The following is a 24,516-nucleotide window of genomic DNA, read 5'->3' as shown; positions in this document are numbered from 1 at the left end:
CTTCATTTAAAGTAGTTAGTTTTAATTAAATTTAAATAATGTATATCAAGTTCTACGCAGCATCTTTCTCTCATCTCAACCGCCCCCGGAATATGTACAAGTAAATTGCACAAGCATCATATTCATCATTTGCCCCATCAGCATTTAGTTTATATAAAAGTGTTATAATTAGTCAATAAGGACCTTTTTCCATTCATTAAATAATCACGTTCGCTACTGTATAAGTGTGCACACCTATCAAGTTATAATAAAGCAAGTTTATATCAAGAATTCGTCTTTCGTGTTTCACATTAATATCAAGATATCTATCAAGTAAATGTTAGAGTTAGCAAGTACTCTAACAATATCTACAATATTAAAATTAATATTGATTGTTGTGTATATGCTTGGTTTAATCAGTCAATAATATTGCAAATTATTTACAAATTATTTAAAAGATATCAGAACCGCACTCTGAATATAGCACTAAAATTGTAAGAAGTTATTTAATTTCAGTAGTATATTATAATACTACCAGAATGGTATCTTTTTAACATTGGCAACAAGTGCGAGTGAGACACTGCGCTCACTTTTTCTACCTCATGTGGACCGTTTCCTCTAGTCTGGTACGAACACCTTTCCGTCTCAGTGATAAGGTTCAATTTAGTATGACAAAAAAGCTAAAGCGTCCTCCATCTTTATATCTCCATGGGCGCGTCATTGTGAACATTGTCGGAATGCACTACGGTGGATATTGAGCTGCAGCCGCGCGCGTCATCTGACGTATTTGACGGTCGAAAGGTTAAAATATATAGACATATAATATATACTCGTAGAAATATAAGGGATAATCATATATCATATATCGAGAACAGAACCCAGGCTGTTGTCGTGAATAATTATATGTCCGGCTGGGTCACTGTTCCTAGTGGGGTACCGCAAGGGTCATTATTAGGGCCGTTGCTCTTTAATATATTTATTAATGATATTGACAAATGTCTCCTGCATTCCAAGCTTCTTTGTTTCGCTGATGACATGAAAGTTTTCTTAAAGATAGAATCTATTACTGACTCAATATTACTACAGTCTGACCTCGTACGCCTTGATGATTATTGTCAATTATACAGATTGGACTTGAATCCCTCTAAATGTTTTGCAATGACCTTCTCGCGCCAACGTAACTTAGTCGATACTACCTATGCCTTAAAGGGTCAAACCCTGCAGAAAGTATCATGTATGAGAGATTTAGGGGTCATTCACGACTCTAAACTAATTTTTGATAATCACATTAATAACATTATTTGTGGCGCTTATAAAGCCCTAGGTTTCATAATGCGCAATTCTGTTCACTTCACTCAGGCTAAGACGCTTAAGGTGCTATATTGTTCATATGTTAGAAGTAAGTTAGAATATGCCTCTCAGGTCTGGAACCCTTGCTACAATACATATATTGACAGAATTGAACGCATTCAGAAAAAATTCATAAAACACCTTTGCTTTAAATTAAAATATCCCTACAGTTCTTCCAACTATCTTAAAATATGTAAGCACCATCACCTTGTCCCTTTACAAAAACGCCGTGAAATAGCCGATATTACATATCTCCTAAGTATAACCAATGGTGTAATCGATTGCTCTGAGTTGCTAAGTAAACTATGTTTCAAAACCCCCATTCGTTCTAAAAGGTATCATCCCCCAATAGCAATCAGCAATGCATCTTCTAAATACAGACAGAATAGTTTTTTACCACGCGCCAGTCGTAACCTAAATGAGCTATCTAAAGAATTGGATATGGATATATTCAACTGTGGCATTCCTAGCTTGAGACGTAATTTAGTGCAGAAATACCTTGAGTCTTTTGAGTGAGCGTGTTGTCGCCTTCTTGAATACCTATAATTACGTATTTACTATTTATACTTTTACCTTAGACCTCATTATGTTACTAAGTTAATTAGTATTTTGAACTCCCACATTATCCTTATTAAGTATCATTTGTATTCGCTTTGTTCACATATGTGGTTGCAATAGTGCGTAATCTTAGTTTAGTAGTAGTAGTATTATGTCACTACCTGTGAGTTCCTATAATTGGCTTCCTGTATCTACTATATTTTTCTATGTTAATGTCACAGCTGTTGGATCTCCAAATAAATAAAATAAAATAAAAAAAATAAAAAATAAGACCATACCAGCTGTTCAAAATCTCTCAGCTGCTGCTTGAAATCCTACAAAAGTTCTTGACTGTTACGGGCCTGCTGCTGCTGCCTTCCGGCGTTGTTCAAGACACCACAGACTTAAAGACTACCTTATCCGAGTATGTGTAAACAAGTAGTCCTACCTGTTGCTCCAGGTCTCGCAACTTCTGCTTCAGGTCCTTGAGAGGTTCCTGGCTGCTGCGCGCCTGCTGCAGCGAGCGCTCGGCGTTGTCCAGCCAGGCGCCGCACGCCTCCAGCGCCGCGTACAGCGCTGCCCACTCCGCCTGGCAGCGAGTCCATCTGTCAGGGTACAGTATATTATTACTAGTGGCTCTGTGAGCTATAAAGTAGGTGAACCACCATGGCTCCGAGATTATGACAAATTACAAAAAAAATCATATGATTATCGGCTATGCTCATAATATATCACGAGAATCATACATACTTAAGCATTTTTGCCCAAGAAGAAACGACTGAAACTTCGCTTCGTTCGGTTAATAATCTTCATTATAGTAGTTTATGTGACTTCTACATAATAAAAGGCATTAAAATACACGAGTGTGGGTTTAAAAAACGAACGAAGTGAGTTTCTTAAAAGGACCACACGAGTGTTTTAATGCCTAATTATGTACAGTTACATGCACAATTTTATTTACACACATATCATAAACCCTCTATGATGCCTTCAAAATCCGTATATCTATAATGGCCATCATTAAGATGAACTGTTTTTTTATAACAAACTTCTTATCTGTGGTCGGTTTCCGGGGTCGCGTCAGAAAAAAGAGTACCATTATTGACGAGAGGGGAATGGTGACATTTGCTGACTGAGAATTTATTTTTAACAGTCGACTTCAGGAGCGGAGAAAGGAGATATGAACACGCTTTTAGTGTGTGACGTACCTCTCGCGGCGCTCCTTATAGTTATCTTTGAGCGCGGTCCACTCGGTCTGCAGTTTGCGTCGCACGCGCGTCGCTTGCGCGTTGTCGCTCGGTTGCTGGCTGAGCGACGTGAACACGCTCTCGGTTTCAGCCACGACGCCTTCCAGCTCCGATATGGACGACTTTACTTTCTGTTACACACAAGGGTAAAAACAGAATTTATTTTGTTAGCTAGGTATATATTGGTAATGTATTCTACGTAGTCTTTATTATGGTAGTAAATAGTAAAGGCTCGCTCGAAATTTCTTTTTCCTACCAATAAAAGTGCAAGACATTGATGTGCACGTGTCAGCTATAAGCTGCCTGTGCAATTGGCTACTTGACTGTTTTTTGTAAATAATGTCAAACGATCTTGATTTTCCTGAGGATCAAATGTCTATATATGGGACTCATGGCATTTAAGCAACACAAAGATCAGAAATGAGAGTTAAAGTCTGACGCTCGCACTCGATGATTGAAACGCCTCTAACAAAATAATAAGGTGATATGACGTCACATCATATAAGTCTGTCCTAAATGTATGGAAGATCAAGGAAATTGCCATTTTGACCCTGAAATATTGCGTTTATGTGTATTTATTTTTCAATAAAATGTAAGGAATCGAATGGTTTCATTTTCTTTTCTATTTTTGTGAGACAAAAAAAATTTTTTTTTTGAGACTTCGGAGCTTTTTATCTTCTTATAATCTCAATATAAATTTTTAAAATCCACTTTTTTATAATAGATGGCTCATTTTGTATCCATTTAACTAAATTTAGTTATAATATTCAACATGTGTCAAGTATAAATAATAAATGAATGATAACAGAGCGCGGCTAGTATAGTATGCTGACCGCCAGCGCGTCCTCCTGCAGCGGGAAGTCGTCGTAGTCCCGCCGGCCGAGCGGCGCCGCCTGCAGCGCGCGCGCGGCGGCGGCGACACGCTCACGACAACGGTTCGCGCGCGTCACGTACTCGCCACATAACGCTTCGCCTGCGTCCTGGAAAATATCAAAAATATAGACACTCGAATTCCGTCATGGAAATCGTTTATGAGGTTTGCGGGAAAACCAGTAATAGTATTTTTTTTTTTTTTTGGAAACAAACAGTCACATATTAATATAAGCTTAAGTGATAACAAACAGACCTTTAGTTCCATTGAAAATAAAAGAATACATAGTTAAATTACAGATCGAAACAGGGAAGGTGTTAGGCATCTTCTTGTCTGTCACGCGTACAGGGACTTCAAAACATCGGTAGGTAATTAATAAATGCATGACATAGTAGGGAATTTAAAATGGTATACAAAATCAATTAAATATATGTATCGCTATAATTGTTATGCGTGCAAATAATATATAGTTACTAGGTACTTAGAAGAAAACATACAATATTTATAGAGAAAAGATTGAACGAGGCAGGAAGCCTGACACCCACCTATCGAAAGTGGCCCTGACCTGGAAGATGCCCGGAAAACGGAAACATGGTCGCCCTAAATATACTTGGCGCCGTTCCGTGGAGCAAGAGTGGGAGGAGGTTACCCAAGCTGCCCTGGATCGAAGTCAGTGGAGGAAAATGGTTCGAGCCCTACACCCCAGCAGGGGGTAACAGGATGAAAGAAGAAGAAGAAGAAGACATATAGCCTTTAGGAAGCAGTCAGCAGTCACACTTCCAAGGCTTCTTAGCTAGAGCTCTTTGTGTAGACATCTATCTACTAAATTAGTGTGCTCTTTTCGGCGGATTACAACTCCCTTCATGAATCCCAGCCGGTACACACATAGTACAACTGTTTTGAGTTTAATAACTCCTCGGGCCCTCAACATTTCATGGCGGCCCTGCCAGGAATTAATTTCACTAGACCAGATGCGTATATACTTACGATCTTGCCCTTCTTGTCCCGCTTCGGCTTGTGCGTGGCCTCGTAAAGCTGTCTCGCTCTGGTCCATGCTTGTCCTAAGTCAGCTACAGCTCTCTCCGGGTATCCAACTCTAGCTGCCCGTAGAGCTCGACACAGCTCCGACACTCGCTCGACGTCGCCCTCCCGGTCGAGGAACTCCTCCTTCACGAGGCCGCGCTCGGCTTTGATGTCACCTTCGAGGCGCTTCAACCAGCGCTGCAGGCTTTCCAGGAGGGTATTCAGCTCCTTTATGTTGTCCTAGAAAAAAATACAAGAAGTAATACGCATGTTCTATGTAAAATTTGCTTAAAAATAAGCAAAGCGAGCGTTAGAGGCTGTTTTCCAATATCGAAGTTAAAGTTTTGTACGGAACACTAAAAATCAAAAGGTCATAAAGCAGTTTGAGAAACAATACGATCTTTCGTCATGAGGGTCGTTTTCAAGGTTTTCGGGCAAACAAATCATCCCGTAAGAGATGGCATACATTATATTCATATCGTCTCGAGGAACTTATGCAGTGCAAGTACAACATTAAGCGTAGATATTGATATACGTTGTAGTTGAAAATTGATCGAAGACCACCATTTCTGCCTGATCGATTAGCTGCTCAGATGAGACATTTTGCGTTAGAAGTTACCTCAGCCCGTATGGCGACGTTCCTCTTGGCCTCGATCTCAGCCATGACCTGCGCCCATTTATTGCGCAGTCGGTCGCTGTGCGTACGCACGTATTCTGCCAGTAATGGACTGGTCGCATGGCGGGCGTATACTAGACTGTCGCCGCGGGAGATTAAAGCGGCTGCTTCAGGCGCTAGAGCGCCTAATTGGTTCTTCAGGATCTAAAAGAAACACAGGTCAATGATAGCAGTTCTCATCAATATACAGAGTGGAATTTCGCGAAAACGGTCTTATAAGACCTTCCCTCGGTTTCAAAAATAAGATTGGCACTAGGCGGATCCACGCTCGGGCGACAAAAACGCGCGCGCGCCTCAGCCGAGGCACGTATACACTGGCCGTTTTGTGCGTGAGGAAATTACCTCGCGCATATGCTTGCTCTGTGTGGACCCGGCTGTTTAGGAGGCTGTTCAGATTTCGGAAAAAAAAAACATACACGGGTCGAGAAAAAGGTCATTTTTGACAAACTTTTTTTGATGCCAATCGATCCCAATCCTATCCAGGAAAAAAAGCTATAAATTGGACCACTAAAAATAAACGGCTAGAAAAGCCTCAAATGGAGGTAAACTTTTCCCCATAGAAACTGTATGAAAATGAAAACTTTAATTTTTCCGATGCTATTTTTTATCCCAATCGATTCCATTCCTATTTAGTATCAATAGTTCCCTTGGGAAAACTTAACGTAATGTACTTAAAAGCCACAAATTAAATAAAAATATACGGATACATTTACTATGGAGAAAATGTAAATTTAAAATCCCCGTTTTCTAAATCTGTAAACGCCAATCTTCATTAATTTGAAAGCTCTGGGTCGTATCTGGTTCAGCAGGTTTCCATTGCAGTTCAGCGGGGAAACGCAGCGGGAATAATGGGGACCTTTGAGCCGGGTACGATTCAGGGTGGATTATTTTAGATTAATTTCTTTATTTGTATCTTTTTGTTTTTATTATTATTTTAACGAATGTATTGTGTTGTATTTTAAGTTACTTGTGTTTTTAAGAATTGCATAAATTGTATTATTATTCTTTAATTAATGTAGTAATTTTAGCAAATATGTAATACAGTTATTTTTATTTATTAATTCTTCAAATTAAGGTGTTTTTCATATATCTTATTAAAGACTTATTACCTATTATTAATTTGAAATCTAGGGAAGGTCTTCTAAGAATGTTTTCGCGTAGCAGTACGGGATCTGGTAGCTGCCCTCACTGACCCATTAAGAAATTCCACCCTGTATATCAAATAAGAAGCAAAAGTACCTGTCTCGTATTAAAGACGGTCGATAGTTATATTTTAGACTAGACAAGTAGACATTATATCGATTTTTTTGACGTACATACATAATTTTATAAATATCGACAGTCATTTCCTTATTGCTAAATTTACCTACCTACAAATATGAACCCCGAATTCTTCTCTTTTCGGGCAATCGTCTAACTTTTTAGGCAGTATTGCATTAATGCATTCTAAAATGCCATGCAAAGAAAACAATATGAATGACAGACACTGAACTAAGTCAGATGGCGAATCTTATGTTATTTTCGGGGGCGGTGCCCCACAGAGAGATAGTCGTACCTCGAGCCGCTTGCCAGGGTCTTTCCGCGTCGACAGCTCCCATAGTGACCATCACTACATCCATCCGTCTGTCCGCCGCTGCTTCATACTCATCTAGCTCCTTATCAGAGGCTCCTAATACCACCAACAGGCTGTTGGGGGCGATGCTCCAAAAAGACAGGAACTTACCTCGAGCCGCTTGCCGGGATCCTTTTCCGCGTCCACAGCCCCAACAGTGACCATCATCACATCCATCCGCCTGGCTGCCGCGGTCGCCGCAGCCTCGTACTCCTCAAGCTCCTCATCAGGGGCAGCCCCTAATGCCCCTAACAGGCTGTCGGGGGCGGTGCCCTCCAGCGGGGACAGTGGGGACAGCGGGGGCGAGCCGCGTGAGCCGGCCGACACGGGGGATAATGGCGGCGACTAGGGACACACGGGAGGCATTAGTGGGTTAGTTGGATACACACTCACAAAACATATCACTAGTCTGGCAAACCAAATTGTCAGTAGGAAAGGTACAATATTCTAGATTATTATCGGGGGCCTTCACGTCGACATTTTTTTAATTTACCCGCGTTTTGCACTGACTAATTGGATCACCAATATTTTTATCTTATTTGCTATTACTACAATTTCCAGTTAAATAATGGGTACAATAAAGTCACGTAAGTTTATCGAATTTTGCTACTTTTGGGCTCCAAATATCAATATAGTTGACTCATCATTAACAAGTTAGTTATAAATTCATAACAACAACTCACTCCGGCGCTCTATATGACATATAATAAAGGTCTAACTACAGATCATATACTTCAATCATCTCATTTTGAAAGCATTTTCTCAAAAGATGAAAACTTAATACACACAGGAGGTAACTCACCTCAGGTTCCGATCCTTGCAATCGCTCAGTATGCAAGCGCAGGCGCTCCCGGCTCAACGGAATATGCGACCGTCGCGGGCTGGGGCTCTTGCTGTCCCTCTCCCTCTTGGGCTGCACGTCCATCTGCATCTCCTTCAGCGGCGTGGACGTGCACAGAGGCAGTTCCGCCGGACTTCGGGCCGCCGACTGTAAGAACGGCTGGTTGAAACGCTGCCAACACTCACAAGAGACAAGACAATGCTAGACTTTATATTAGAAATAGGTTACCTTAAAAACAGGTCTTATTTAGTGCACAGCTGTCCTGGCCTAATACTGAGCCTATGAAAATTGCAAAGGCATCTACTTCAAGCATCAAATCTAGCATTGAGGGCAATAAGATAACTCGGGATAGGATAAACTTCCCAAGTAAGAAATTTTAAAATCTTCAAATTTTCAAAACATATTCTGTATTTTCCATGTTTTGAACTATCCCAAATTGTCTTACTGTTAATTTAAAATACCTAACCGGCCCTATAATATCTACCTGAGGCATATCTTCGACTTCTGAGTAAATGACCTCTTCAGCGCCGTCGCTAGATTTGTCCTCAAGGTGTGGGACTTCTGGTTGCTCTTTTGGTATGCCATTGTTAACTTCCTCTGATGATCCGGCTGGAGATTTCTGCAGGATCTCATGAGCTCTCTCATCTATGACAACCTGTTCATCAGATTCAACTGGCTTCTCTTATCAGCATCTTTAATCACACTCTCTTTTTCTTCAGGTGTAGTTTCAGGCACATGTGTGGCGAGCTCATCAGTGGCTGAAGGTTCAGGCAAGGCCGGTTGTTCTCGAGGCACTTCATCTAGGATCAGATACTCGTTGACTTCATCCCTACGAAGGTTCAGCTGTGCCGCATGCTGCCTCAAACTTAGATCGAACATCAACGGGCATTGGACTACTGCGCCATCCATGGGTGTCGGTGGAGGTGTATTCGTACCTTCCTGAGGTTCTAATGATGGTATAACATCAGGAGCGGCCATACTTATCTTGACCGATTTCGGTTTATCATCGTCCGTGCTTCGGCGCTTAAGGATACCTAGAGTCGGTTTCATACGCTGCTCCAAAGTTTTGACTTCAACGACGAAGGTTTTCGGCTCCGTACCGAGGTCGACGGACGGGCGTTTTTCATGGGACCGCTCGGTCGGCTCGACCGTATCGTCTATAACCTCTACTACCTCAGCGCGTTGCGGGATGAACTGTAGAGCCTCCTCGCCGGGTATCAACTCTGGTTCAACCGGGCTAATAGTAGCTTTGACGATCTCGCGCTCCCGAACAGCTACGACATGCGTCGATTGTTCCGCTTTCGATCGCTCGACTTTCTGCGGCGGATCGACTTGTACTTTGTCTTGTGATATCTGGGTGAAGAGGTCGCTGTCAGCGAGCAGGTTGAAGGTGCTGCTGTCGCGGCGGGGTGTGACGGGCGTGGCGGGGGCGGAGGCGGCGCGCGGCTGCGGCTCCCGGCGCAGCGGCACGGGGCTGCGCAGCGCCAGGGGGATGCGCGAGCGCTTCGGCTGCGGGGAGGGGGCGGCGGCGGGAGCGGAGGCGGACGCGGAGGCGGAGGCGGAGGCGGGCGCGGGCTCGAGCCGCCGCTTCACGGTGTCGGACACGCGCTCGTAGCCGCGCGGCGCCTGCAACAGCCGGCCGCTAAACTCGCTGACAAGCCCCACACCGCCACGTGTCGTTATTTACAGTGACTCCACGGTTTAGTCGGTTAATCCACTCCACTAGACGTGCCTCGCGGGTCGGGTGCTCCAAGCTCGAATTTACAATGCGCAACGAAAATGGAACCACTTACCTGCCGGGTTTGGGGGGGGGGGGGACGAAATGTACAATGGATGATATGAGCCGACCTTTATGCGCTATTTGCGGCAAGGAACGCACAATGTTTGCAAACGAACACATTAGGGTCGGTTATGTGAACGCCTAGTTTCCGAAATCCATCGTTACGAGTAAAAAAAATTTACAAATTGTAACAAACTTCATCAAATAAATAAGCCATAACTTTATATAACATTGAAGGAAGACGACGGACTTCGAAAAACGGGCTAGCATAAAGCATTCCCCACGAAAAGCCACAAAACACTTACCGCGACATCGGCGAGCAACTTATCCAGCTGCTTGACGAGGGCTGGATCATTCGTCGCGCGAATATCGCTGGCGCGCGCGCGTAGTTCGCCATCCAACGCGCGTAATTTCGCATCTGTCAGGGTCGCTTGGCTGGCTAGCTCTCGCGCGACGTCATCCAAAAATTTCTGAGGAGAGCTTTCATCTTTGGTTACTCCGTGTTTTTTTAGTCGCTCCCATCGCGCGTTGATTTCGTCTACTTGCTCGCGTAGTTCGGCTAGGCTGGCAGGATCGCAGCTTTTAGCGTACTCGCGGTGGTTGGCGTTCAGTTTGTCTTTAATGGCTTCCATGCGAGACATTTCGAGCTCCAAGGTCTGGCGGCCGACGCCGGCTTGTAGACCGTCCAACCAAGTCCCTAGAGCACCTAAATCGTTATGTATCTCCCTGGCCGTAAGCAACGCATTTTCCAACCTAGTCTTGGACTCGGTGACTTGCGCGCCGAGCCGGTTGTAGAGTTCCTTCAGGGCGTCGATGCGGGGAGACAGCTCGCGACCATCTTCTTCTTCGGCCATCTTGCGGCCCGTTTTGATCACTGACTCGACTTCGGACTTGATCTCGCTCAGCGTGCGGTAGAATTTCTGGTGGAAATATTAAAAATCGAGTGAGTGATTTTAATAGTTACTAAATGTAATTAGATCTCGTTCAAACCAATTTTCGGTGGAAGTTTGCATAGTAATGTACATCATATATATTTTTTTAGTTTTATCATTCTTTTATTTTAGAAGTTACACACGCATTTTACCACTTTGGAAGTATCTCTCGCGCAAACTATTCAGTTTAGAAAAAAATTATATTAGAAACTTTAATATCATTTTTGGAGACCTATCTATAGATATCCCACACGTATAGGTTTGATGAAAAAAAAATTTTTGAGTTTCAGTTCTAGGTATGGGGAACCCCCAAAATTTATTGTTTTTTTTTTTCTATTTTTGTGTGAAAATCTTAATGCGGTTTACAGAATACATCTACTTACCAAGTTTCAACAGTATAGTTCTTATAGTTTCGAAAAAAATTGGCTGTGACATAAACGGACAGACAGACGGACATGACGAATCCATAAGGGTTCCGTTTTTTTGCCATTTGGCAAAAAATACACGTACAAAATGTTTTATGGTTGAGTATCAACATACGATAAAATAAAAGTGGCATAGTACGTCTAGATATAAATACACAAACTTACGAGCCATTTGAACATGGTCAGCGTGAACACCAAACTCAAGTAAAGCACGTCCCAGTCCATACTTGCGACCGCGTGTTAGGACAAAACTACTTCAACAGAGCGTGAGGACAAAATACTACTGCAACAGTATTTGAGGACCGAACTCGTTTTGATCCTGAACGAGTTCTATGACCGCATGTGAAGGCAGAACAACCACGACCGTGTGGGGTAGAGGATCCAACTACTGTGATACGAAGCAGCGTGTGCGGCTCGGGGCGCGGCAATGTCCGCGGAGGCTGCGCTCGCGTGCCGGCTTAGCCGAGATTAGCGGACTGACTACATTAAATCATGATCTGAGGACACGCCATTTTTATTCAACTTATATTTACTGTGCTCCCTGAACCGTTTAGTTTATATTTTATTGAAAGCTTACAAAAATAAATGAAGCAAAATAAACATGAGTCACACAACCTACTTTTTTGAAACATCGATAAACAGGTATATTTATGGCATTGACCTTTTAAATTCATTTATTTTTTATACAAAAGGAAAAGAATCAAAATGTACACCTAAAGATTTGTTTTTATTGAACTTTTTAGCTGCTTACAATCATAATTTTTCGTGGGGTTATTCATAAACACTACTTGTGTATCATCTGTCACTTTCACATTTGTATTTGTCTGAAAGGGTGTGCCAACAAAGTTCGTTAAGTTTTATGAAAAAGGGGGTTTAGTTTTAACTCGTCTTTACTATATATATATAAGTATAAAATATTTAAATTCTTCTAAGTGCACGTCACAGAAGCCTCCTCTGAACGGCTTCATACGTCGGCCGTAGAATCCTTTCAACGGCGCGATGACTCGGCGCCGCACGCAAGCGACCACAACATTGCACCAACGTAAACAAACCGTACTTTATGTTTATGTAGATATATTAACACCAGCTTTCTACATATAGTATGTATATATACCCCAATCAAGTTTTGACTCTTTGTCAACCTGACAGAGTTTAATTTAAACTAGCTAATTTTGATACCCATATGAGAGGCGAATAGCAAAACCATTCTTAAAATGAATATATTGTCAATTCGGACATAATAGTAGCCTCGACTAAGCGACACGTATGCAGTGGGCTTAGCACAGGAGCACAGCGACAGTGTCTCGCGCGCTAGACCCATCTTTTTCTAACTGAATTAATTAGAGACGATCGCGTAGTCCCTCTCGAGAGCGAGGTACTGTTGCGAGGCTCCTGAGCTAAGCCTACAGTCAGCATTTCAAAATAAGTTTAACCCAAATTATAAAGTGAACATCAAAATCCCTGAAAAGCCGTACAAAATGTAATTTAGTTGTAATTGAAACGTTGGCCTACTTTACATATGAATAGCGTAGCAACGGACATGACACGACATTGGCCGTGGCCGCATCTGCGTTATGTTTTGTGCATTGTGATCTAGCGGCGAGATTAAATAGGTCGCGCGGAAGCGGACGCACTACGAAATGTTAACAAACTACAAATAAATAGAATAAATAATAATACATACTTAACACAATAAAATTATTGTTAGTGGGTTATAGTTAACATGTCCACACACTTTTCCACAAAATGCGTCCCGCCGAGTTCTTGCGCCGGTATCTTCTCGGAGCTGTGGTTAACGAAGAAGGGTAGACCGATCGTAAGTCTTGACATTCATAAGTGCATTGTAATATACCTAAATTGAAGAATACAGACTGTTACTGCCACTGATGGCAAAGAAGCTTATACCCCGTCTGATACAAGCAGCTAACGTGAGCCTATGAACACTTGAAACCAGAGGTATCATATGCGCTTTTAAATTACTTTGGATTGGAAAATTATTTTGGATTGATAGTTTTTAGGGTTCCGTACCCAAAGGGTAAAACGAGACCCTAGTACTAAGACTCCGCTGTCCGTCCGTCCGTCTGTCACCAGGCTGTATCACATGAACCGTAATAGCTAGACAGTTTAAATGTTCACAGATGATATATTTCTGTTGCCGCTATAACAACAGATACTAAAAAGTACGGAACCCTCGGTGGGCGAGTCCGACTCGCACTTGTCCAGTTTTTTTTTAAATATTCTACTCTAAAACATATAGCCAGACGGTGTTTTTATCAAACACTGCCACACGAATAAGAATTTCGCTCACTTTAGAAACGCTTCGGGAAATCGAAGACATTTTTATAACAGAAAAAAAAAACACCATTACCGAAAAACTTTTTTTCTCGGACTAGTAGCTCGCTTCTGTGTCTGTCTATTAACTGGATACAAGAAACATCTGAGAGGTGAAAGTCACAAGGACGATGGATACATTCTAGCGTTACACATATCGAGTGTGAAGGATTAAGACATACATACTTCGCGGGTGAATGGTTTTCATGTGCTACTATTTCCATGTAGGCGCATTTAATACGTGCACATACCGTGTACGCGATCATATGGTTGTCCGTATGTGATGTTGAAATTTAACATCAAAATGTTAAAAGGATAAATACATTAAACGAACAACAAGACTAGACAACTTTTAGCATTTCTAACAGCAGAACGAAATACGCACAGCATTCATATATTGGGCGCGCATGTAGGCAGTACAATGAAAAATGTATGGACGCAGATTTGTTTTGCAATTCATTAGGCCTCTTTAAAAGAACCGTATATTCTTTTCTAAAATAACGGTTAAAAGTTGCAGCAACCTGATAATAGGTACCTGTGATTTAAGTATTTTCTCAGTTCTCTACATATATATATATATATATATATATATATTTTATATATAAATTTACGCTTTTGTTATGTACGCTATAAGTTTACACTATTATTATTTTTTCAATTGTACATCGAATAATTTAAAATTAGGAAACTATAGGTCTATAACGAAATCAATCCATAGCTATTAGCTAAGTTGCTCATATGTTTATTTTAAGACTGTTTGTTTCTCAATAAAAAAATAAAAAAAAAAAAAAAAAACTCACCAACCACCAGGCAGCACCACCACCAGACTAGACAACTCACCAGGCAGCGCCGCAGCACGGCGTCGGGCTGCGCTGAGGCCGTCAGCCAGCAGGCCAGGCAGGGAGACTAGACAACTCACCAGGCAGCGCCGCAGCACGGCGTCGGGCTGCGCTGAGGCCGTCAGCCAGCAGGCCAGGCAGGGAGACTAGACAACTCACCAGGCAGCGCCGCAGCACGGCGTCGGGCTGCGCTGAGGCCGTCAGCCAGCAGGCCAGGCAGGGAGACTAGACAACTCACCAGGCAGCGCCGCAGCACGGCGTCGGGCTGCGCTGAGGCCGTCAGCCAGCAGGCCAGGCAGGGAGACTAGACAACTCACCAGGCAGCGCCGCAGCACGGCGTCGGGCTGCGCTGATGCCGTCAGCCAGCAGGCCAGGCAGGGAGACTAGACTACTCACCAGGCAGCGCCGCAGCACGGCGTCGGGCTGCGCTGAGGCCGTCAGCCAGCAGGCCAGGCAGGGAGACTAGACAACTCACCAGGCAGCGCCGCAGCACGGCGTCGGGCTGCGCTGAGGCCGTCAGCCAGCAGGCCAGGCAGGGAGACTAGACAACTCACCAGGCAGCGCCGCAGCACGGCGTCGGGCTGCGCTGATGCCGTCAGCCAGCAGGCCAGGCAGGGAGACTAGACTACTCACCAGGCAGCGCCGCAGCACGGCGTCGGGCTGCGCTGAGGCCGTCAGCCAGCAGGCCAGGCAGGGAGACTAGACAACTCACCAGGCAGCGCCGCAGCACGGCGTCGGGCTGCGCTGAGGCCGTCAGCCAGCAGGCCAGGCAGGGAGACTAGACAACTCACCAGGCAGCGCCGCAGCACGGCGTCGGGCTGCGCTGAGGCCGTCAGCCAGCAGGCCAGGCAGGGAGACTAGACAACTCACCAGGCAGCGCCGCAGCACGGCGTCGGGCTGCGCTGAGGCCGTCAGCCAGCAGGCCAGGCAGGGAGACTAGACTACTCACCAGGCAGCGCCGCAGCACGGCGTCGGGCTGCGCTGAGGCCGTCAGCCAGCAGGCCAGGCAGGGAGACTAGACAACTCACCAGGCAGCGCCGCAGCACGGCGTCGGGCTGCGCTGAGGCCGTCAGCCAGCAGGCCAGGCAGGGAGACTAGACTACTCACCAGGCAGCGCCGCAGCACGGCGTCGGGCTGCGCTGAGGCCGTCAGCCAGCAGGCCAGGCAGGGAGACTAGACAACTCACCAGGCAGCGCCGCAGCACGGCGTCGGGCTGCGCTGAGGCCGTCAGCCAGCAGGCCAGGCAGGGAGACTAGACTACTCACCAGGCAGCGCCGCAGCACGGCGTCGGGCTGCGCTGAGGCCGTCAGCCAGCAGGCCAGGCAGGGAGACTAGACTACTCACCAGGCAGCGCCGCAGCACGGCGCGCACGGCGTCGGGCTGCGCTGAACTCAGCGCTAAATCCCTGTCTGCTCCGGCTTGCACGGCGCGCAGGGTGCGCATGGCTCGGGACAGTCTGCCTTCGAGGCTGTTGTCCTCGTCGGATGGTTCGGGAGTACCCAGCGTGGAGAACCGTTCGACACATTCTTCCAACTGCCGCTGTGGAAATTCAATTAGGTCAAATCGTTGCGTTTAAGTAGGAAAGGGGGGCCACATATGTGGGAAAGAAGATGGGAGTTGGTCTCCAATACTTCTAGAGTGGCAACCACGAAAAGTTAGGAGCGTCGACAGACAGATGGGGAAATGACATAGTCAATGTCGCAGGAAGCGAGTGGAAAATACGTAAGGATCCCCTGATTCAGCAATGTGTTAAGACGGTGAGATGATGAAGATGGTGGACTTAAAACCGCAAGCCCCACTAAAACAGAAGACGGGAAAAAATAAATATGCAGAGAATTTTTTTTTAAAACTGGATGCTTAGAGTTGAAGACAATATTCGTTGTAGCTAAGAATGCCAAAAGAACCCTAAGTTGAAGAGAGGGTACATAGCTAAAATCCGGATATTGCTAGGGTTATACTTACACGCAGCAAGTCCAGTTGATGCTGTAAGCGCTCGGCGGCTTCAGGTCTGCCGGCGGCGCGGTAGGCCTCCACTTGAGTCTCGATCTCTTTTAGGGACTCGCGCTGCGTCTCCACTTGCTCCACGAGATCCTACGGAGAATTATCAGGCAGAATATTTGAGTTTATTAAGTACTAGGTGAAAACGTAGGATTCCGCAGGAGGTGGACGAAGATGTTGAAATTCAAATTGTTGGCATAAACTAAAGTATGGTCGCTAAGTACGAAGATTTTCGTACATTGACCCGCCGCAAAATGCCACATGACATGCAAAATTATATTGCTGTCGGGCGGGGCATGATGGATGGTGCCGGCGGTCAATACCACTGTCCGAGAATGACAGCAATATAATACATATGCACGAGCGATAAAGATAGCTACAGGCGGGTCAAAGTACGAAACTCTTCGTGCTTAGGACTCTACTTTATCAAAACCATAGCCATTGCATTTTGTATAAAATCACTCACTCGTCACTTCTCTATAATGCGTACTTACCTGGTTCAAGTATTTTCTGGTCTATTAAATAGAAATCTTTATAAAAAATGCCTGCACTCTACATAATAGCTTGAGCAATAACAGCAGCTTTAGCAACAAAGTCGACAGCTCAAAGAGATAAATATTTACTAAAATAAACTTTTGCAAGAGGTGAAACGAAACGCACAATCCCGTTATACATTTCACACTGGTAACTGTGACCTAAAATGCATTGAGATTTAACCCGTTTACTATCTAACCTGGTGGTCCCTGTCGTCGGCGTCCCTGAGCCTGGCCTGCGCGTGTCGCAGCCACTGCTGCAGGCGGTCCACGGCCACCTCCGACTGCGCCGCTTCCCGAGCCGCGCCCTCTAGCGTGGCCGTGCGAGACGCCGCCTGAACGTTTACAACGTCTTTCATCAAACATACACCTACTAAACTAAACGATAAGGTACTGCAATCCCATGACCAGACTTAAAACTTACTTGATTGACAAATGCTACTACAATTTAGAAGATTTTTTCACTGATTCGTCCGTTTAGCAACACCTCTATTTCTGTGCATTAATTATAAATTTAGATATTATTGTATGTAAGGTTAAAATGAATCAAATCATTGACATATATTGCATTTAAATATTAATTCTATTTCTAATACAATTATTTTACATCTCTTATTTTTATTGTACTTATTAATTTGACATTACTTAATAATTAATTATTTGGCTATTTGTATTTAATTCACTGACAATTATTTGATTCAGTATAACTTTCATATGTACAAACTATTAAATTTACTTAATTTTATATTATACACATAGTTTTAAGATTAGACCCTATGCACTTTATATTGCTATGCCCTTACAGGGTCCATGTGGAACTACCCAGACTTTGTAATATCGATAATACCATGGTTGCAATAAATAAATAAATATGAAATATGAAATCAATTTTCTGAATTTACAAAGATGTCCAAGTGTACGTAGACGCAAACCTCGGCCTGCAGCGCGTCCCAGCGGTCCTGCAGCGCGCGGGTCTCGGCGCGGATCCAGCCCGCCATGATGTGCGCGTCGGCCAGCTGGCGCCCCACGTCCTGGATGCGCGCCAGGCGCAGCGACGAGTGGTTGCGCATGTAGCTTTCCAGGTCCTGGACAACCGCATTCCAATACTATTAAGATATCAGTGCATAATAGTAATCGCCACTTAAATTGATGAAAGCATGTCTCAAACAAGAGATCGAAAGCCTTTAAAAAATTTATAGATGGCGCCAGCATAGATTTCTCCCGTTTCTAGTTTTGATCTATGAAAATCCAGCCCCGCCTCCGCCAGCACCCCGCACGGTACATTACATACTCACATATAACTGCGCGGACAGTTCCTCGGCGTCGGCGGGTCGGTGGCGGGAGCGCAGCCGCCGCTCCAGCCCGTCCAGCCACGCCGCCTCCTGCGCCAGCCCCGCGCGCAGCTCGCCCGTCTCGTGCCACGCCTCCGCCAGCACCCTGCACGGTACGTTACAACATTTTACAATCTAAATAGTATCTTTAAACTCCCCTGAAATACATCGTAGCCACAATAAGTAGTACACCACTACTGGCCCGCAAGTAAAGCACTCACTTGTACCGCTCGTACACCCCGCGCGTGACGTCCGTCCAGCGCGCCGACAGCGCCGTCAGCCGCCGCGCCAGCGCCGCCGGCCGGCGCTCCTCTGCCGCCAGCATCATGTCATTGCCTACAGTAAAATATACTTTACAGTACATATGGGGCTACTTTATAGCACTAGTGCGAGAAGTAGCATATTACGTTACTGTGTCGAACATTTAAAGGGCCATATGTACTGTAAAACGTTGTACGATACATGTGCGAATAGGTAATTCGCAACTCGTGTCGATTTAAAACACTCCCTTCGGTCGTGTTTTAATTTATCGCCACTCGTTTCGAATTTCCTATTTTTCGCACTTGTATCGTAATGTACTATTAACCAACTAGTCCAGACATAAATAACTGAAAGCATAAACAAAGCACGGTACTGTGGCCTACTTCACATCAAAGTACGCAAACAAAATAGATTCACAAAAGTTTCGTCACTATATATAAGGCACTGAACTCTTCGTTAATTATAATGGTACACTGGCTGGCGATGATACATTGCAGCACAAGGCCGCACTGGCAGGATCGCCATGTGATGTTGGGCGTTAATGGCACAACCGATACGTTCTAAGTAAGTCTTTATTCTGGATAATATAACATAGCACTCACATATTATAGGGCTACGCTAAGAGTGTGAGTGTAGCGTTGCACGCACACTACATACTTGACTAATAGCTTATTGCGATACCTATAGACTCACGGACTAATGATGGTGGTGCATGAACCTAGCAAGTGTTTCGGTAAACTGTGTGTGCCTGTGCTAACCGCTTGTGTTTCATAGTTTAATACTAACTTAAATAATAATAATCTTTACAGTACATACATATGGCGCTACTTTACCGAATTAGTCCGATAATTGGCACATTACGTAACTATGTCGAAAATTGAAACGGCCATATGTACTGTAAAACGTTGTACGATACATGTGCGAATAGGTAATTCGCAACTCGTGTCGATTTAAAACACTCCCTTCGGTCGTGTTTTAATTTATCGCCACTCGTTTCGAATTTCCTATTTTTCGCACTTGTATCGTAATGTACTATTAAACTGTACTCGTATTTCCGACATTATATACTGTTTATTAAGTGCGTTACACGTAGGTTTAATATCCACAAAACCTTTTGTAAATTTTAGCCTTTCAAAAATTGCATGTATCATTATCCCCGAATAATGAAGAAATCTCGTGACTCACTGAGAGAACGATTCAAGGAAATAGATATTCTCACAGTAGCTTCACAATACATACTAGATGTGATAATGTATACGCATAAGAATATAAAGTCCTTTAAGAAACTGTCCGATATCCATAGTTATAATACGCGAAATAAACATAAGTTAGTAGTCTCCAAGTTTCGTCTACAGAAAGTTAAAAAATCGTTCATGGGAAACTGTGTAACATTTTATAACAAAGTACCCTTAGAGGCATGGAACCTGCCCTATACTTCATTCAAGCAATACGTCAAAAATGCACTTCTCAAAAAGGGATACTATAAAATAGATGACTACTTGGGAGACACGGAATCATGGCCAAGTATCCAGTCTCAAAAGCTGTAATAGTTTTGCGTGCAGTGTCCCGGAGAGGCATATGGCGCTGTTGTTTCTAGCTGTTCAACCTTATGTATTAATGTTTGTTTTGTTTTAGTTATTTTGATGATGACATTGACATATTAAATACATAGTAGTTATGTATTCTGTAGAACACTAGATTGTTAGCTTAACAGTCTCTTGACGTGAAATATGTATTTCATACAATTTTTTATTTTTTTTATTCTTTGACATTTGGAGAACCTTTACACCTCCAAATTTTATTATTGTGTATTATTATTTTTCTCCGACCGTGGGGACCTTATACATCTCCAAACTTAATGTATTAACCGTGGAGACTATACGTCTCTGTCATATTGTATAATATACTTGACTTGGTACATACTAGTTATGTACAGAATGTAGCATTAGTTTATGAGACTGCTAGTTTAATAGTCCAGACGCGGTTTATTTATTTAGTATAAATTTTATTTTGACACTTGGAGAGACTTTACACTTCCAAATTTTATTAGTATTGGTACTCTGACATTGGGGACCTTTTACATCTCCAGATTTAATGTGTTTTTAACCATAGAGACTATACATCTCTATTGTATTGTATTAATTATTTATTTTAAGATTATTATAATGTAATGTTTACCCAGGTATTGGCTGTTGTATTTATAAATGTTGTTATGTATTTTTCATGTCACTATATGATGTTACTATAAATGTTGTATTGACTTGTAAAAGAGCCCTTGAGGCCTACTTGCAGAATAAATTTTTGAATTTTGAATTTTGAAGGCTTAGGAAGAATTTACTTCTATAAATCCAATTTCACATAGTAAGTCTTAAGCGAGCAGTCGATAGACACTTAAAAAGTGATATTTAATATTTTCTACTCACCGGCTTCGTTCAAATTCCTGAACTCCTGCGTCTTATCGTCACACTTGTCCTTAAGCGTCTGGAACACCATCTTCACCTTGTACAGCTCCGCCGAGTCCGATATCCGACAGTCCTCCTCCTTGGGGATCTGCGCCTCCAACTCCTTCAACCAGCTCTCAGTATCGGCTATCTGTCTGAAAACGCTTTCAGTGCGTTCCAGGGCTCGTCGTAAGCCTTCGTTCAAGGTGCGAGCCCGCCGGGTGGTGTCCCGGAACCGCGGGGCGGGGGAGCCGGCGGGGCGGAGCGCGCTGCCGAGGGCCTCGTCACAATCTTCGAGGATCGTGGCGCGGGTGTCGTCGATCGAGGTTAACATCGTTTCGTATTTCTCTTTTTCTTCGTCGTATTTCTGAAAATAAGATACTTAAATAAATGATAAATAAATAAATATGATGGGGCAATCGTACACAGATCGACCTAGCCCCACGGTAAGCTCAATAAGACTTGTGTTGTGGGTACTAGGCGGTGATATATGTAATAGATAAGATAAATACTTAAATACATAGAAAACATACATAACTCACGAACAAATATTTGTGATGAACATACAGACAAATGCCCTTCTCAGGAGATGAACCCTGGGGTTCTTATTCTATACATGAAGTAATTTAAATTGTAAGTTTATATTTTTATAATAAATATGAAAAGGTCCTCGAAACGCTCAAAAATTAACTGTGTAAAATAATTATGTGTTTTTATATATACATGTATATTTCAGAACAATATGAAATGTATAAAGTTACCTATCAGATTTTTTATATGATCTACATATATCATTAGAGATCAATAAAATATGGTACTATAAAATGTCATATTTTTTTACATACATTAACTACTAATATGACACTCCAACATGAGAAGTATTGCTCTGAAACGGAATGTAGGAAAAATATAGCAATACTTACGTTGCTGGTGTCCAGCAAACTCTCCAGCATCTGGACATCGCCGATGGGAATGAATTCATTGTCGGCGAGGAACTTGTCCACCTCGTCCAGCCATCGCTTCAGCTCCGTCGTGTCAGCGTCCAACTGCTGTACCAGCTTTACTCCTGTAAAGGATACGAATATGCCAATTCCTACGTAAACGTTTAGCGTAAAGTATGTCAGCAAGACAGACCAAAGTGCCAGTCATAAAAGAACTACCGTTAAAAAGTTCTGACTTCAAAAGCACTACCCGTTAGTTTTTCAAACACTTGGTGTTAGCAAAAAGTATGACTGTAATGTAATGTAAATATTCTCTTAAAAAGTAAAAAACAATACAGTAATAACTTCCCGTCCGCTAAAACATGACAATAACGGTTTGAATTTTTAATTTAAATTTGACCATAATGAAGAACTTCCTGTACTATTTTTACTACAATGAGGTGAACATTTCCAAACATATTGAAGAAAAGCATTTTTGTGCCTTATCCTAAAATCGTTAGTAAACTAGTTAATTATGTTCGATTACATAAAGTTGTATACTAAACAAAAGGGGGCTTACCGTTCTCCAGCTTGTCAATCTTCTGTTCCAGCAGCACCTGCGTGTCTCCGAACTTCGTCACCAAGTTCTCCAAACTGCTTCTCACATTCAACTCCTGCACGCTCCCGGCTTCATACTGCTGCCTTCTCGCCTTCACCACCTCATCGTACCCCGCCTGCAGCTCTTCCAGCTCACTACGAAGACCCTTAAGCTCCTTGGCTTTATTCTCCATGGACTCAGCGGTAGAAAACATGACATGCTCGACGATGACTCGGGATTCGATGTCCTGAATCTTCCGCTGGAGATTCTCGAACTCATCCTTAACAGTTTCCTGAGGTTTCTTATTGATCGCCAGCTTGATTTCGACTTCTTTAGCGCTCAAATAATTCAAAAGTTCCTCGTACTCGAGCCCCAGTCGTTTCGCAGTAGTTTCTATGTCTTCTTTATAAGCGGGCGCGATGGGCTTGGTTAGTAAAATGATCGATTGCGCGTCAAGTTCTTTACGCTTGATCTCCAGCTGTCGGAGCGCGCGCAGCTTATTTCGCAGGTGTATGAGTTGGTTGGTGGAGGGCTTGTCCTTGAGCATGCGGTCCCGCCAGGCCCGGGCGTCGGCGAGGGCCTCTCGGAGAGCGGCCGCCGCGGCGTGGAAGCCGTCCTTGTCCCGCAGCAGGTTCATGGTGTTGCGCAGGGCGGTGGCGCCGCGCTGGATGTCGTCCCAGCGCTGTTTCAGCTCTTCGATCATTTTGGCGTGCTGCTCGGCCTCCTCTGTAACATTATCGTTATAAATTTAAGAGAGACCTTCAAAATCGCAAGTGTTTGTAAACTTTTAACCCTTTTCCGGGCATAGTACGATTTATTGACCACATACGCGCCATTAGAATTTCAAGTTTAGCATTTCGATTTAAGGTTCAAATTAGATTACACTTTCAAGAAATGTTACTTGTCTTCAAATGAATCATCAAAGCTGGATTAATTGGAATATATTTGGATGTTTTGGGAAAATCTTGTAGATTGGTGCGGCCTGGAAAAGGGTTAAGAGTAGACTTTGTGCTGAAGTAAAGACTAGGAACTCGTTAACTTTTGTGGAATTATATAAGGTATATCATTCTTAAAATATTATTTTATAAGCGACCACAAAATATACCTCTCAGGTTGCTTCGAAAAAGGAAATCGTTTATTTTTGTAAGAGTAATTTCCTTGTGATGATCCAGGCGCCGCTGGATCTCCTCGACGTGGGCGAAGTCCTGCCGCTGCGCGGACAGCTCCTCGTCCAGCCGCTCTAACGTACCTTGGAGCGCGGGGTCGGTGGCCAGGCGCCGCTGGATCTCCTCGACGTGGGCGAAGTCCTGCCGCTGCGCGGACAGCTCCTCGTCCAGCCGCTCTAACGTACCTTGGAGCGCGGGGTCGGTGGCCAGGCGCCGCTGGATCTCCTCGACGTGGGCGAAGTCCTGCCGCTGCGCGGACAGCTCCTCGTCCAGCCGCTCTAACGTACCTTGGAGCGCGGGGTCGGTGGCCAGGCGCCGCTGGATCTCCTCGACGTGGGCGAAGTCCTGCCGCTGCGCGGACAGCTCCTCGTCCAGCCGCTCTAACGTACCTTGGAGCGCGGGGTCGGTGGCCAGGCGCCGCTGGATCTCCTCGACGTGGGCGAAGTCCTGCCGCTGCGCGGACAGCTCCTCGTCCAGCCGCTCTAACGTACCTTGGAGCGCGGGGTCGGTGGCCAGGCGCCGCTGGATCTCCTCGACGTGGGCGAAGTCCTGCCGCTGCGCGGACAGCTCCTTGTCCAAACGCTCTAAAGTCGCCGACACCGCGGCACAAGGCACGGACGAATCTTCTAAATCTCGCGCGCACTGAAATATTGCAGTTTTTCAGTTAAACACTCAATAAATTACAATAAAACGTTTATTTTCACTTTACATAGCCATATGGCTTGCAGATTGCTAAACACTTATAATATCGAATATCTTTACCCCCTACCAAAGAGGATGTTAACGCCAATACATAAAGTGATGACGCACGGGAGGAGCCGCGCG

The 24,516-nt window shown here is 44.0% G+C and overlaps 1 protein-coding gene across 1 annotated transcript in view; it reads right to left on the bottom strand.

The window, feature by feature from the left end:
- Positions 1 to 24,516, bottom strand: part of LOC133515617 (uncharacterized) — a 1,004,237-nt gene that overhangs the window by 939,754 nt on the left and 39,967 nt on the right. The window contains 20 exon segments of the mRNA XM_061848189.1: positions 2,315 to 2,471; positions 3,075 to 3,244; positions 3,947 to 4,093; positions 4,972 to 5,247; positions 5,627 to 5,827; positions 7,407 to 7,640; positions 8,098 to 8,283; positions 8,621 to 8,786; positions 8,789 to 9,762; positions 10,222 to 10,836; positions 15,788 to 15,982; positions 16,406 to 16,534; positions 17,175 to 17,309; positions 17,907 to 18,059; positions 18,270 to 18,411; positions 18,527 to 18,641; positions 20,990 to 21,374; positions 21,931 to 22,073; positions 22,508 to 23,251; positions 23,775 to 24,333. Coding sequence (XP_061704173.1) covers positions 2,315 to 2,471; positions 3,075 to 3,244; positions 3,947 to 4,093; positions 4,972 to 5,247; positions 5,627 to 5,827; positions 7,407 to 7,640; positions 8,098 to 8,283; positions 8,621 to 8,786; positions 8,789 to 9,762; positions 10,222 to 10,836; positions 15,788 to 15,982; positions 16,406 to 16,534; positions 17,175 to 17,309; positions 17,907 to 18,059; positions 18,270 to 18,411; positions 18,527 to 18,641; positions 20,990 to 21,374; positions 21,931 to 22,073; positions 22,508 to 23,251; positions 23,775 to 24,333 — 5,826 coding nt within the window.

This window comes from Cydia pomonella, chromosome 2 (genome assembly GCF_033807575.1).
Source record: "Cydia pomonella isolate Wapato2018A chromosome 2, ilCydPomo1, whole genome shotgun sequence".
NCBI classification, from domain to species: Eukaryota; Metazoa; Arthropoda; class Insecta; order Lepidoptera; family Tortricidae; genus Cydia; species Cydia pomonella.
This window is presented reverse-complemented; position numbering and strand designations above follow the sequence as displayed.